The sequence below is a fragment of the Fragaria vesca genome, linkage group LG3, assembly GCF_000184155.1.
Source record: "Fragaria vesca subsp. vesca linkage group LG3, FraVesHawaii_1.0, whole genome shotgun sequence".
Lineage (NCBI taxonomy): Eukaryota > Viridiplantae > Streptophyta > Magnoliopsida > Rosales > Rosaceae > Fragaria > Fragaria vesca.
This window is the reverse complement of record NC_020493.1, coordinates 25,015,397-25,029,108: the sequence shown is the minus strand read 5'-3', so window position 1 is coordinate 25,029,108 and position 13,712 is coordinate 25,015,397. Positions and strand designations below refer to the sequence as shown.

Below are 13,712 nucleotides of genomic sequence, written 5' to 3'. Positions count from 1 at the left end.
CTCTCTCTCTCTCTCTCACTCAATTCTTTGCAATGTAACTAATTGGTTAGTTTCAGTTCTGGGTTCTGGGTTCGATTAGCTTTCTCTCACTTTCTAATTAAGATTATTTTCATGATGTTTCATATACATAAATATATACATATTTATAGGTACTGAAACGTGAAGCAGGGATTGAAACAGTCCTCGACGAACTGACAGAAAATTAACACAGAACACCAGATTTTTGACGCTGTGTAAAAACCTCAAAATAGAGGAAAAATCACAGCGGAGCACAAGCTCAGAAAACGATCTCAACTAGATGAATTTGTGGAGAGTCTTACAACCACTTTGTAAACCCTATACTATTACAAATCCCTATCTCTAGGTAGAACGTCTCCTTCTTCTTTCTTCAATGATCTTCTCTCAACACACAAGAGAATCACAATCACACATAAACAAGTCCAACTCAACAAGGAACAGTTGAACTTGTATATTCAGATGAGCAGCGGAATAAACACAATTTCCTCTCAAACGCCAAGCGTGCAGAGCTGACCTACTTTTCACTATTTTGTGTCTCTTTTATACAGCAGCAATAACCTCACGCCAGCAACCCTAATCCCTGTCTCAAGAAGGAATTTACATCAGTGTTAAAGACCTTGTAATGATAACAAGATATTTAGCTATTTAAACCATAAAAGAATATCCTATATAAAATAGGATTTCTTTCTTTCCTTCACACGGCTAGCAAATGAGACCTATTCAAAATAGATCTTCTTTCCCTTAATTGATTCCACAATCATATCACATATTGAGATCCTAACCAAGTTAGGACTCAATTACTCTCCCACGGAAAAGGCACCTGCAAATAACTCATTCCAATTATAATATCTAACAATCAAGCATAAGGAAGAGTTATATTAAGAACACATGTATGCATATCACAATTAAGATCAATGACATAAGTCAAGATCTCATTGCCATGCACTAATACGACATGATAATCCAAAGATCATAGAGCGTAATCAATATAGGATTCTTTCCTTTCAACTAAAGATCAACTAATCATATAATCAACATGAAAATCCTAAAGACTTAGGATTCACATCTTCTGCAATATATTAGCTCGATATGATCATGAAACAATTTCTCAATTAATAATGACACAAAATCATGTGAGCTATTATCAAAGATGTCATAAGTAATAGCCTTAACCACTTAGCACGCATTCTAGTTTTGGTATAGGGATGCCAACCAAAGTTCATACCAACAATCTCCCCCTTTGCAATATAAACTCAGCGTGAGCTTTTGGCGCAGGGGTGAGACCGTGAGATGCATCATCTTTTTATGAGATGGGAGGGGAGGGGTTCGAGTCATTTCCAACGCAAGTGTCCTTTCCAACGCAAGTACTATGATATTTTACAAAAAAGAGAAAATAAGTTTACATTAGCAAAGGGGTAGTTTGGACATTCATTCGAATATAGGCCCACATGTCGGGGACATGTCAGCAGCTGATGTCATGATTGAAATTCAGTTTACCCCCATGAAGTTTGGGAGTAACTTCATGTTAATCCCTATACTTTCAATTTCATCAGTTTACCCCTCAAACTTTTGAATTTTCCTCAAGCGTGACCAAATGTCCTATATTTTGTCCAAATTAGACGTTAATTGCTGATAATTTTAACCTTAACTGTGAGGCCAGTATCTAGAATTTGGGCAAATCGGACCTTATATGTCCAAATCGGACCTTCACTGCTGATAATTAAAGGTCAATTCAAACGGAATATGAGAATTTGGGCACGGCAGACAAAAATTGAAGAGTTCAAGGGGTAAACTGATGAAAATAAAAGTGTAGGGACTAACATGAAGTCACCCCCAAACCACAAGGGGGTAAACTGAATTTAATTCTTGAAAGGAATTTCAAAATTTGGACCCAGATGATCGAAATTGAAAGTTTAAGGACCAACTTAATTAAAAAAAAGAAGTTAAGATATCAAATTGATTTTAACCATAAAGTTTAAAAGGGTAAACTGAATTTAATCCTTTAATTTACCTTAAAACAAAGACTAAATGAGGGTTTTCAAATGAATGATTGGATCATATGCTGTTATATGATTATTTTAGCCCTTAAAGTGAGCTATAAAGTCAAAATTAACGTCTAGATTAGACGAAATTTCAACAATTGGGGATGATTTATGAAAATTGAAAACTTTAAGGGGTAAATTTTCAAAATTGAGAGTATGGGGGCTGAAATGTTGTTAACCCCAAACCTCAAGGAGATAAACTGAATTTAATTTTTTTATAAAAAATTAAAATAAAATACTAAACTGATTTTAACCCTCAACTTTAAAGGGGTAAACTGAATTTTTATTTCTTAAAAAATTTTCTTAATACACACCTCCAAAAAAAAAATGCCATTGGTTTCATTGTTTGTTCTAGGTTTACCCCTCCTTGCTTCCTCACTACAATATTGCAACCATTCTCTCTCCCTCAGCCCTCGTATGATTCCAGGTTGGGGCAAACATCCATTCAATGAGATATGAATTACAGATTTTGATTCTAAAACCAAACAATTATAATGACTTTCGATATATATGTTCTAATAAAAAAGTATCTAAAAAACCAAACAATAATCCTACACAGAATCTTGACCAAAAAAAAAAAATCCTACACAGAATCGAACCGATTGAATACATAATTATATAAAAGTTTAATATACAAAGTTCAGATCTCCCAGCTTGTTAACCTTGCAACAAATCTAATGTGATATAAACACATAAATATCGAATAATAATTGATATGTAAGAATGAAAGAGGTTAGTAGCTCTCTCAATTCGTTTGGGTTTGTCAACCCAGTGAGCAAGATTGCCAATAGATTATTACCGTCCTACACTACATCAACCCTCTCGATCAAATTGATTGGAGAAGAATATCTTTTTGTTCTGTTTTTTATTTTTCTCAAAGGATAAAAAAGGGGTAGAATAGGGTTTTAAATTTTGACAAAAATGTGAGGTGCGTACGTAACAAATAAGGTTGTGTAAATAAAACTTCTCAGTAAAAAAAAACCGGTTTTTTAAAACCCGTCACTCCCAATACTGGCTCCGTCACTCAAAAAAAAGAAAACATCACTCCCAATACTGGCTCCGTTTTTTAAAACCCGACCCGAAAACCGGTTCTATCCCAGAGACCCAGGCAATCGTCATGGTCTTTTCTATTTTGGCTTATTAAACACCAACGCCGCGCAGAGAGAGAGAGAGCCACACCCAAATTTTACTTCCCTGCCTCTCTCTCTTTCTTCTCCAGACTTCACTTCGTCTTCGACCTCCAAGTCCTTCCCTAACCGAAAACTCAACCCCCTCTCAAATTAGGGTTAGGGTTTCCCAAACTCCGCCAAGCTGGATAGGTACAGAGTCGACCGCTATGGCCACGCCAACGACGACGCCCCTGACTACCGTCGTCCCTCCCTCTTCTCCGACGCCGTCATCCCCCCTCGCCGCAGCCCCCCTTCCTATCGCTCCGGCGGCCCTGCCCGCGGCGGCTTCGACAGTCCGCCTCATCACTCTCCCGCTGGATTCCCGCCTTTGGGCCCCGCCGGTCCCGCTCCCGTTGGCGGAGGGTTTCGCCCCCCCCATCCGGAGCCTCCGCCGCAGCTCTCCGGTCAGAAACGCGGCCATCCTTTCTCTGCCCGTGGTGGCTCACCAGGTCAGTTTTTACAGCTAATTTACCTTGTGATAGACATTTATGCATGTAATTTTTTACTGCTTCAGCTGAGTAGTTACTCGAATTCGAAGATTAGGTTATATGTTAGTGTAGTTAATGCTAGGATAGTTAATCACATTGACTTGTTACATTACAGATCGTGTAGATAGAGGAAATTTTGCCAAGCTTTTCGTTGGATCAGTTCCGAGGACAGCTACTGAGGGACAGGTAACTCGGTTTGATTATTGCAGTTTACAGAGCTCTTTTTATCAAGGAATTGTATTATGAACTCGAGACTTTTATGTCGTGGTGTTTATGTATGTTACTTTTATCTAATGTAGATTCGCCCTTTGTTTGAAGAACATGGAGACGTGGTAGAGGTTGCGCTGATCAAAGACAAGAGAACAGGACTGCAGCAAGGTATGTGGACTGTTGTAATTTTGTGATGTAATGATCAGTAATATCTTATTTCAGGTACACTCTGAGAGGCAGATGGGAACAACTGAAAGCTCATCTTTCATCTCAGTTTGTTTTTGCAACAAGTTTCGGACTTGTTGGTTTTGGTTGCAACCTTTTAATCATGTCCTTCCTCTCAAAGACGAAGAAGACGAGACATGTAAACCCACTAAAAACCAGTTTTGGAATAGCAGTTGGGAACTTGGAAGACACTTAGGTCCTGCCCCCTGAGATAGCGGCTGCAGAAATGGGGGCATTACCCAGCAAATTATTTGTAATGGGAGTGTCTGTTGCCAACTGTAGCTTGTTTCTGATTAGGATGTTTAGGGAGTGCTACTGTTGTACAAAAAATGACTCAGAAATATCCAAATACATGGATTATTGCTTTTGAATAGTATTAATCACAATGTAATTTGGAGCATCATTTTAGTTCGTTCCTTATCTTGGTGAACCTGGGAGAGCTTTGTTTGAATGACTTGGGAATGTCATGTGTCACTTTATGAGATTAACAGTATGTGATGGATCTTAAGTTGGATGGCATGTGAGAGATGGATGATTGTTGGATGAATGGATGTTGTGAGTTTGTTAGTTTTATGTCTTTCACTATCCAAGTTTCACTTACTGTTGTGATTCTCATATAATGGGTATTTCTATATGGTGAATGTATGCCTCTCGTTTACATGCTCAGTTAAGTTATTTTAGTTTTTCTGCATGGCTAGGATGTGGCACTGGTTTTTTTGTGGTACATGTTCTCAGGATGGTTGAGTTCAGATACTTACATCCTTTCTTTTGGAGCCTAGTCTCCAGCTCACATTTAGACTGTTATGTTGAAAGATTTGGCTCCTTCATGATACTGATGAATGACCAACCATACCACAATTGTGATTGTGTGTTGATCCTACTTGAACCTGAAACTCCTGAACTTATGCGGAATATGCATTGGATGTAGTGAATGCTGAGTCAGTTTCAGTACGAGATTATGCTTGAGTTTTCATGTGCGTGGTTATTGATACATAGAACTTGCACTGGCAAAAGCATTTTGTTTGGGCTTGTCAGTTTTTATATTGGTCTCGTCTATTTTCTCTTGGTGCAACTCAATGGAAGTTTGAGGTATTTCGGGTTAAAGTTCAACTGGGTTCTCTAGGTTCTGGAAATCTGTATGGTTGTATGTTTACAATTCCTGAACTTATTGTGTGCCTGATCCCAGGTGGTAGAGGCCACCGACCTAGTATTGTCTGTGTACGTATATACATTGATCAGCATTTTTATAGGTTTCTGGCAGTGACTTCTCTTTTATATTGATGCTTACATCTCTTGTATAAATGTATGCAAATGTCGATAGAACTTTCTGTGAGTCTTGAATGTTGCTCATATCTTATTGACATTTTTATGGTATTTATCTCGAGTTGGATGTTTTTTTTTCTTCTTCTTCTTCTCATTATGGGATGTAAAGTGTAGGGAATTATTTTCTCTTCTAGTTTGCAAATCTTTAGCTATGTGAATCAGGCTGATTTATGTGAAAGCCTGTAAGATATGTGGTGAAATTGGTGATGGAGATTTAGCTGGTGGTTTCAGTCTTTTACAACGTATCTGAACACTTTTCAAGGTTGAATAGCTGATGGTGGCATCATGCTGTTAAGTTCTTCTCAGGGTTTCTTTTTGGTCTCTCAACTATTGTTGAATGGTTTTAATCATTTTATCATCGATTTTATGTGTCAAGGATTATCACCTAGACTAGTAGGATATAGGAGCCTTGTTAGCCTTGTTGGCTTCACTCAGAAATCTGACTGGTTATGTGAGCTGGATGTGTAAGTTTCAAAATCCAACCTCATGTTTCTGCTGCATAAGTTTGGCTACCATCAAGTACCCTTTGAGGTAGAATGATGAAAAGCTGTGTTTGTTGAGCTCTGTGAGAGAGTCTTAAGACTTTTTTGTAGAGTGTCCCATCTTGGACCATGACTTGTTCCCCTTAGTTGGGGAATTGTACATCACTTTTCTCAGTGTATATGTTGATAGATAGTTTTCGGCAAACTAGTGTGATATAAACAATTCCGTTATCGTGCTCATCTGAGGTCAAAATTTTACTGATTTGTTGACTTGTCCGGTGTAGTATTGTGTGTCACATGTTACTGCTTGGTGAGATAGCGTAGCTGGTATAGGGCAACAAGTGTGGTTCGCTGTTTTCTTAGGATATTCTTTCTGTGGTTGATTTGTGCAGTGAAATGGGTGGGATTTGATGTTCATCCATCTCACACAAGCTTTTGATGATGGGGTGTTTTAATTTTACATGTTGGTTGGATGTGTGTGATAGTATCTATTGTCACAAGAGGACAATGATCTGGAATCGAAGTGAACTGTACAGTGATTCATTTAGCATTTTGGTCTTTTCTGCTTCTGGCTCCCAAGCTTCACATCATTATGAGCCAAATGTGGAAGCTTCTGGTAGAATCTGTTGTCGTCATCCTTGTTTTGTACCCTTTCCATCTAGCTAATACTATCTTTGTTGCTTATTATGTTCCTTTGAGCACAGCAATATAAGGGAATTTTGTTGCCTGATTTTTTGAGTTTAGTTAGATTTGGCATGGTGGGTCAGATGAAGTGTATAGTTTTGAGACGTATAATGAAAAGCGTGGTCGGCAGTTTTCATTGGATGTTTCTTTATAGGGTTGTTTTGTTTACTGTAAAATGGGAATATTCATTCATCTCTGGATTCATGCTACTTTCTGTCTAGTGGTGTGCTTTAATGGTATGTACATGTTGGTTTGGTGTGTATGTGTGAAATTATTCCGTTAGAGGGTGCACGATCCTGAAATAATAGCTGGACTGTATACTGTTTTCTTTTGATTTCTTGATCATCTATTGACTCCTCAAGTCTCCAATCTTTATGAGCCAAATTTGGAAAATTGGAAGCTTTTGGAAAAATCTGATCTATGAAGCTGTGTTTTTCTACTTGTTCCTCGTTATACCCTTGTGAATGAGTCGGCAATATTGTTGAATGTAAATCTTGGTTATAGCCATAGTAATGGTATTTTTCTGGTATTTGAAAAGATAAAAGAGTTAAAGATGACTGTTGTATTCAAAGTGTCATCTAGTAATTTCTTGGGTTCTTGGACTGATGAAAAGTTCACTCCTTACGGAATGTATAGTGGTTCTTTATAGATTTTTATATTCTTGTCTAATAATATGCTCTTATGGATCTGGGGTTGTTTCATACGTGTCATAAGGTTTGCGTAGTTATAGCTGGATATAAAATCCATCTGCTCCCTTCTTTTGAGTGTGCAGGTGTTTAGAAATACATTGTATGAGGCTGTGTTGTGGTTATATGGTTATTATAGCTTTGTCTTGAAATGTTTGTTTCAAAAGCTCAGTTTTGATTCTTTTTTATGTGAATATATATGTGAACCTATATGATAATCTGTGACATTCTCATAATGTGTAAGTTGCATATGCAGGTTGTTGTTTTATCAAGTATGCAACCTCAGAAGAAGCTGATAGGGCCATTAGAGCTTTGCATAATCAACATACTCTTCCTGGGGTGAGTTTTCTTACTGTCTGAGTTTCAACGTTAGTGCCACTAGTCTATAGTTGATTCACACACTTCGTGTTCCAGGGAGTCGGTCCTATCCAAGTCAGATATGCTGATGGGGAACGAGAACGCCTTGGTAATTGTCATCTTGTCGTGGACTTTTTTTTTTATCATTTCTTATGCGCAAATTATATCAAGGACAGCTTTCCTATTTCACATATGTTTCTTTCTAAATATTAAATATGTCGCTCAAATGCTGGTCCCCCTCATAGCATAGTTTATGGTGCTTTATGCAACATCTACTTGTTCGTGGGTTCGACTGGCATCAAAATGTTTCCAACAACAAAATATGTTGCTCAAATGGTCAACCAAATACCTATCTAGTGTTGTGTCGATTCACTTCTGAACAGACAGACAACACTGTTGTGCTTTATTCTCCTTGCTCTCTTAAACACGTCCACTATTAGTGATCTTTTCATAGAAAAATTTATTAAAGTACGAGGCAAAAAAAAAAAATTATATTTCATCTCTCTGGGTTTGCATACATCTATGATCATCTCTTTTGTAGTTTTTCTGTTGTTTGTGATAATTTTTTCTAATGGTAGGTGCAGTTGAGTACAAACTGTTTGTGGGCTCACTAAACAAACAAGCTTCGGAAAAGGAAGTTGAGGAGGTATGTTGTACGCAAACTATCAGTCATATTCTAGTGTTAGTATTTTCCGCATACTTTTATAAAGATGAAACAGTTTTTCATTAGTAACATATTTTGCGTTCAAGTAACGATAGTATAAACTTCTGCTTTGATGGACACTTCTGGTCAATTTGTGAAACTGCAAGCATGCACTCTTAATTTTATTGGTAATTCTTTTGGAAAAGAAAACATAACTTATAGATACTACTAAAAAGGTCATTAACTGCTTCTTTTTGTCCAGATTTTTTCACCATATGGTCAAGTTGAAGATGTTTATCTCATGCGTGATGAATTGAAGCAGAGTCGTGGTATGCTTCCTAGTCCTATTTATTTCTACACAAAGAGATAGCGCTTGTAGATTTAAGGAAGGCTTGATGCCCTGGGATATATTCACATGCTAAATTTTTTCCATTGTTGTCGTAATCTGGTCCTTATATTATTCATACTCATAAAGAAATGTGCATCATGTTTCACATATATTTATTTTCTGATTACCGAATATGTGATGTGTTTTAATTGAAATACATTCTTGTAGAGAAGTTATCGGTGGATAGATATCTATGTTTCAAGTACTTTTTCAAGAATAAGACTGGTTCTTTGAAGTACCTTGGCCTGGATTGTTGATTTTGCAGATACTTCAATTGAATTCTCTTTTCTTTTGTCAGTTCACTATACTCTTACCTAAGCTTATTTTCCAGTTTTAATAATATATGTTTGTCTTTTAGGATGTGGATTTGTTAAGTATTCCCACCGAGACATGGCCTTGTCGGCAATAAATGGTCTAAACGGGCGTTATACTATGAGAGTGAGTATTTTTCTTTTTCCTTTTGGTTTTCTTGAATTTTTTCTCCTTCATAATAACTTAGTAATATTATGCTACATTTTGAGTTATCATAGGCTATTCAATACTAAAGCGACATATTTATTTTCTTGCCCCAGGGTTGTGAGCAACCACTAACTGTCCGGTTTGCTGATCCTAAAAGGCCTAGGCCTGGAGAATCAAGGTTTTTCCCTCTTCATGCCTTTTGTCTTCTTATATTTCCTTAAAGGTTTCTCTATATTCATTGGGCAGTGGATGTGTAAAGTTTGGTATATCCTCGATGTGGCCCAAAAAAGGTCCTTATCGTATATGGGTTTTCTCTTGCATAGGGGTCCTGCTTTTGGAGGTCCAGGTTTTGGTCCTCGGTTTCAAAGCCCAGGGGCCAGGTAATATGCCTGCCATTATCTGCATTTTTGGTGAAGTTAGTCCATTCTGGCTGCATTATTATATTTTAGTTGTTTACATACTTTGCTGTTCATTTCCTCCAAGCAGACCAGTACCCAACTTTGGTGATCCTACGAGTGATCAGATTCCAACTAATTCTTGGCATCCAATTAGTCCACCAAACTTGGTGCCATCCCCGAATCCTAGTATTCGTAGCTTCGGGGGCCATTTGTTTCCTAGGTCTGGAGACATGGGACCCTTTAATTCGGTAAGACTAATTGAAGCCCATTTGTTTCATGATTCTATTTCTCAAACTGCAGTAGATAAAAATGTTATTTGTTGGTTTTTACTTCCTAGAGGTTTTATGTCTTCTAAGGTGAATGCTATGATTTTGAATATGTGGTAGGGTTCATTAACACACATGCATCATCTTGTATTTCGCATATGTTTGTTGATTGATGTACAAATTATCTGATCTGTTGGCATTCACATGACAAGTTATAGGGTGCGCATGTATGTGTGCCTATTTTTTGTTTCATGTTCATCTTAAACATGACGTTAGCTTCTTTTATATGTACATGCCTTTTGTTTGTAGTTTTAAAACTCTGCTTATTATTTACCCCCCAAATTTCTAGGGTGGGCATGGCAATTCTGTTGAGGGTCCACATACTGCGATGGCAGTTTCATCTCAAACAACGCAGCAGGTATGGGTGACTGGAGTTTATTTCAAGTAGCATGTTACTCAAAATAATGTGCTTTGAACTTACATTGTAATCGCAATTCCAGAATAATGATCTCATATTGTAAACTTTTCAGAGTCTTAACCAGTCAATACCACATATGGGTCAGCAAATATCCCCATTACAGAAGCATAATCAGTCACCTCAGCATTTGCCACCTTCCCTCCATCAGCACCCTCAAACACCATCACCCTATGCGCACACACAAACAGCACGACAGGTTGGTCAACCACAGCTTCCTCCTGCTGGCCAAACACCATTTAATCAAGCTTTACCATCACAAAGGTTACATGGTTTGGGCGGACAGCTGTCAATCTCTCAGCCTGAGGTCCAGCAGAATGCATCTTCTGCTCCAACACTTCCGACCCTTTTGAATATCAACTTAAAATCCCATTCGATGTCCGCAACAAATCAACAGCAACGTCCTTCTGCTCCTGCTCAGCAACAACTTCAAACTCTTCAGCAGGCTCCTTCTCAGTTAGCTCAGATGTTGTCGCAACAGACACAAACTCTGCAGGCAAGCTTTCAATCGTCTCAGCAGGCATTCTCCCAGCTGCAACAACAGTTGCAGCAAATGCAGCCATCAAATCAGGGTCTGGCATTGCATCAGCCTTCCCAGTCCACTAAACAGCAGCAGGTATTTAATTAGATGCTATGGTTTGATTTTTCTTCTGTATGAATGTGGTAATTGAATGGTCCAGCTGTGCTACCATGAAGTTGCTGATTTGGAGCTATTCTTTCATGGTCTTGCCTTAGTGGCTTGAGTTGATCAATTGCCTAACTGGTGACTCAACAACTGCTCTAACAGTTATTTTGATTGCATGCATAATTGACTGGATTATGCAATTACCTTGAACTTGAACTTGAACTTGAACTTGAAAGAATTACCTTGGTGGATTTTGACTGGGGACGGTCTCTGGCTCATAACTGGTAGATAATAACTGTTGCATGCATGTCTCCCAAGGATAACAATTTTTGCCTATCAACTTGACAAATATTTATACCTGGCTGATGCCGATATAAGATAATAAGATATGTTAATAGTTGTCAATCTAGAAGTACATTACCATCTTTGCATTTATAGAGGGCTTATCTGTTGTGATATTCTTTTGCTTCCGATCATCTTTACAACTCCTGGGTTTCGCTTCTGATCCTCTACCATATATGCTGAATAGTATTTTGTTCCTGCAGTCTCAATGGAATGGAATAGTACCACAGACAGTTGCCAATACTCCTGCCACAACACCAGCTGCAGATGTGCCTTCAGCCACATCTGCTGCTCCTGCTATACCTGTAACAAACCAGAATATAACTCCTACAAAATGTGTTTGGACAGAGCATACCTCCCCGGATGGATACAAGTACTATTATAATAGTGCAACAGGTGAAAGCAAGGTAAGAATTTTGTCAATAAGATTCCTTGTTCTTGGCCTTTTGACTTCAATGTTAGTGATGCTGCTAATATGCACTTGCAGTGGGAAAAACCTGCCGAACTTGCATTGTTTGAGCAACAGCAGCACCACCAAAAGGCGTCAGTTCAGCAGCCTCATACCCCTTCACTCCCTCAAAGTGTATCTGCGCAGCAGCAAGTTTCTCAAACACAACATATGCATCTTCAAACTCATCTTCAACCACAGCCTCGGCCCAATCTTCAGTCACAACAGCCATCTTTGTCTTCAACGGTCAGTGTTTCCTTGTGCTTCTGAAATGATAAGATTGATTGCCAAAACTCATTGCTAACTCATTAATTCTGAATTCCAGTACCAGGCTTCTGGAATTGTAGGCCAACAGAATGCTCAGGTAAATTTTTGATTCACTGCAAAATTTCATACTTGGAAGATATTTGCAATGACATAGTGATAGCAGCAGTCACATTATATGAAATTTGCCTTGGACTTCCAAATAGGATACTTTGTCTTCTTTTTGAGTCTGAACAGTAGATATATCTATGCTTACCAAGTAGCACTTACTCTAGGATGGTTGAGTTCCATGATGAAAATTTTCTGTAATCTGTGCATATGAATTCACATAAAATGTACTGAGTCCTGTGTCCTATGTAATTGTTTTCGTTTTCCGTGTTTTGTGTCTCTAGGACTACGGATATTCAAAGTTACCCCCAACAACTAGTTCAGTTAGTGATCCTCGCTTCCAACAGGTACTAATTTTCTAATTTTATGTTCTTGGTCTCTTCAGTATATCAGAAATTAACTTTTTGTTTGTTTTTGCTCCAGGGGCTTCAGGCTGCTCAGGAATGGATGTGGAAAAACAAGCCAACAGGTTGTAATTAATTTTTCTTATCCTTTTTTATGTCTCTAAAATCCATGGGTTTGCTGCTACTTTATGTTGTACGTCTCGTATATATTAAGCTGTTTTACTATGGTAAATTAAAGCCAGCTTGACGTATGTTCGAGTAGCTTTATATGCATTGAGGGTTGCCTCTCTTCTTGTTAATCTCCTATTTAATATGGTGAAATTTTGATGTCCAGGTGCACATAGGAATTGATGCTTGGACGCCTTGGAGAGAGATAGAAAGAGAAGTTGTCAACAATCTTGTTAGCAAGGCAGCAAGGTCTTTGCGCCAATATGCCAAATGGATGTTTGAGGGGAACATTTCCTTCAGGCATTGGTCTCTTGCATGAGCTTCGACTATATATAGTTAAATAGCTTGCAAAGTTAAACATTTGTGCCATAGTATTGGGCAAGAAATTGCTCGGCTGTAGGATGTAACTATTTGGTGTAACATAGAATCCAATTTAGCATAGCTGTATTTAGAAGGCGGGTTGGCAATTCATTGAAGGGCTGCACGCCTTTCAATTTTTCCAGACCGAGAATTGCCAAATGCCCCACCCTTTGAGCTTCAGTTGACGTTTTGGTAAGGAAATCCAGTCTCATCCTAATTTCCAAAAAGAAATTCGAATCATGATGACGCTTCTTAGTTTTCCCCAATCAAAGTGCACTGGCAGCAAATGGGTAGTAGTTCTCGAGTTAAATCTTGCGTACATGAATATGTTGTGGGTGTGTGGAAAAACGACCAACCAACCAATCCGACATTGCTGAAACCAAGTTCCTCAAAAACAAGAGCTGCATCTTCAACAGCGATATTTGTCTTCAATGAAAGATTTGCTTTTCATGACTTCCTAACCCGATAGGTTTGATCTTAGATGCCAAGGCCGACACATACATTATTACCTAACCCTAGCATGCACAACAGGAAGATGATCACCAAGTAATTACATGCTCACTCGTGGATACCCATGACGGAGTTCCATTAGAAGCTTTTCTAAGTTGGTTCAGGTCTGATGTCAGTCTAGGGGTCTTGTTCATCTGGTATCAATATTGATTGGCATTGCGAGGCCACCAAGTTCTTAGCGATTTATAATGATCCAGAGCCAACGTTTTCTTCATCCATTCGTTTAACTC

The 13,712-nt window shown here is 38.3% G+C and overlaps 1 protein-coding gene across 1 annotated transcript; it reads left to right on the top strand.

Moving 5' to 3' along the window:
• Positions 1 to 2,783: 2,783 nt before the first annotated feature.
• On the top strand, positions 2,784 to 13,232 carry LOC101307293 (flowering time control protein FCA-like). Its single transcript, XM_004296182.1, has 20 exons — positions 2,784 to 2,792; positions 3,351 to 3,678; positions 3,833 to 3,903; positions 4,017 to 4,095; positions 7,584 to 7,666; positions 7,742 to 7,793; positions 8,263 to 8,330; positions 8,590 to 8,656; positions 9,074 to 9,153; positions 9,288 to 9,352; positions 9,498 to 9,554; positions 9,661 to 9,820; positions 10,188 to 10,256; positions 10,369 to 10,929; positions 11,484 to 11,687; positions 11,768 to 11,974; positions 12,054 to 12,092; positions 12,385 to 12,447; positions 12,524 to 12,569; positions 12,779 to 13,232. The coding sequence occupies exons 1-20, from the start codon at positions 2,784 to 2,786 to the stop codon at positions 12,793 to 12,795; spliced, it is 2,325 nt and encodes a 774-aa protein (XP_004296230.1). The 3' UTR covers positions 12,796 to 13,232.
• Positions 13,233 to 13,712: the final 480 nt, after the last annotated feature.

Excerpts from the sequence above, each read along its gene's own strand:
- LOC101307293 (XM_004296182.1), top strand. Across the intron at positions 3,679-3,832 it reads TGCCCGTGGTGGCTCACCAG|ATCGTGTAGATAGAGGAAAT; the intron begins GTCAGTTTTTAC and ends GTTACATTACAG. Across the intron at positions 9,821-10,187 it reads ACATGGGACCCTTTAATTCG|GGTGGGCATGGCAATTCTGT; the intron begins GTAAGACTAATT and ends CCAAATTTCTAG.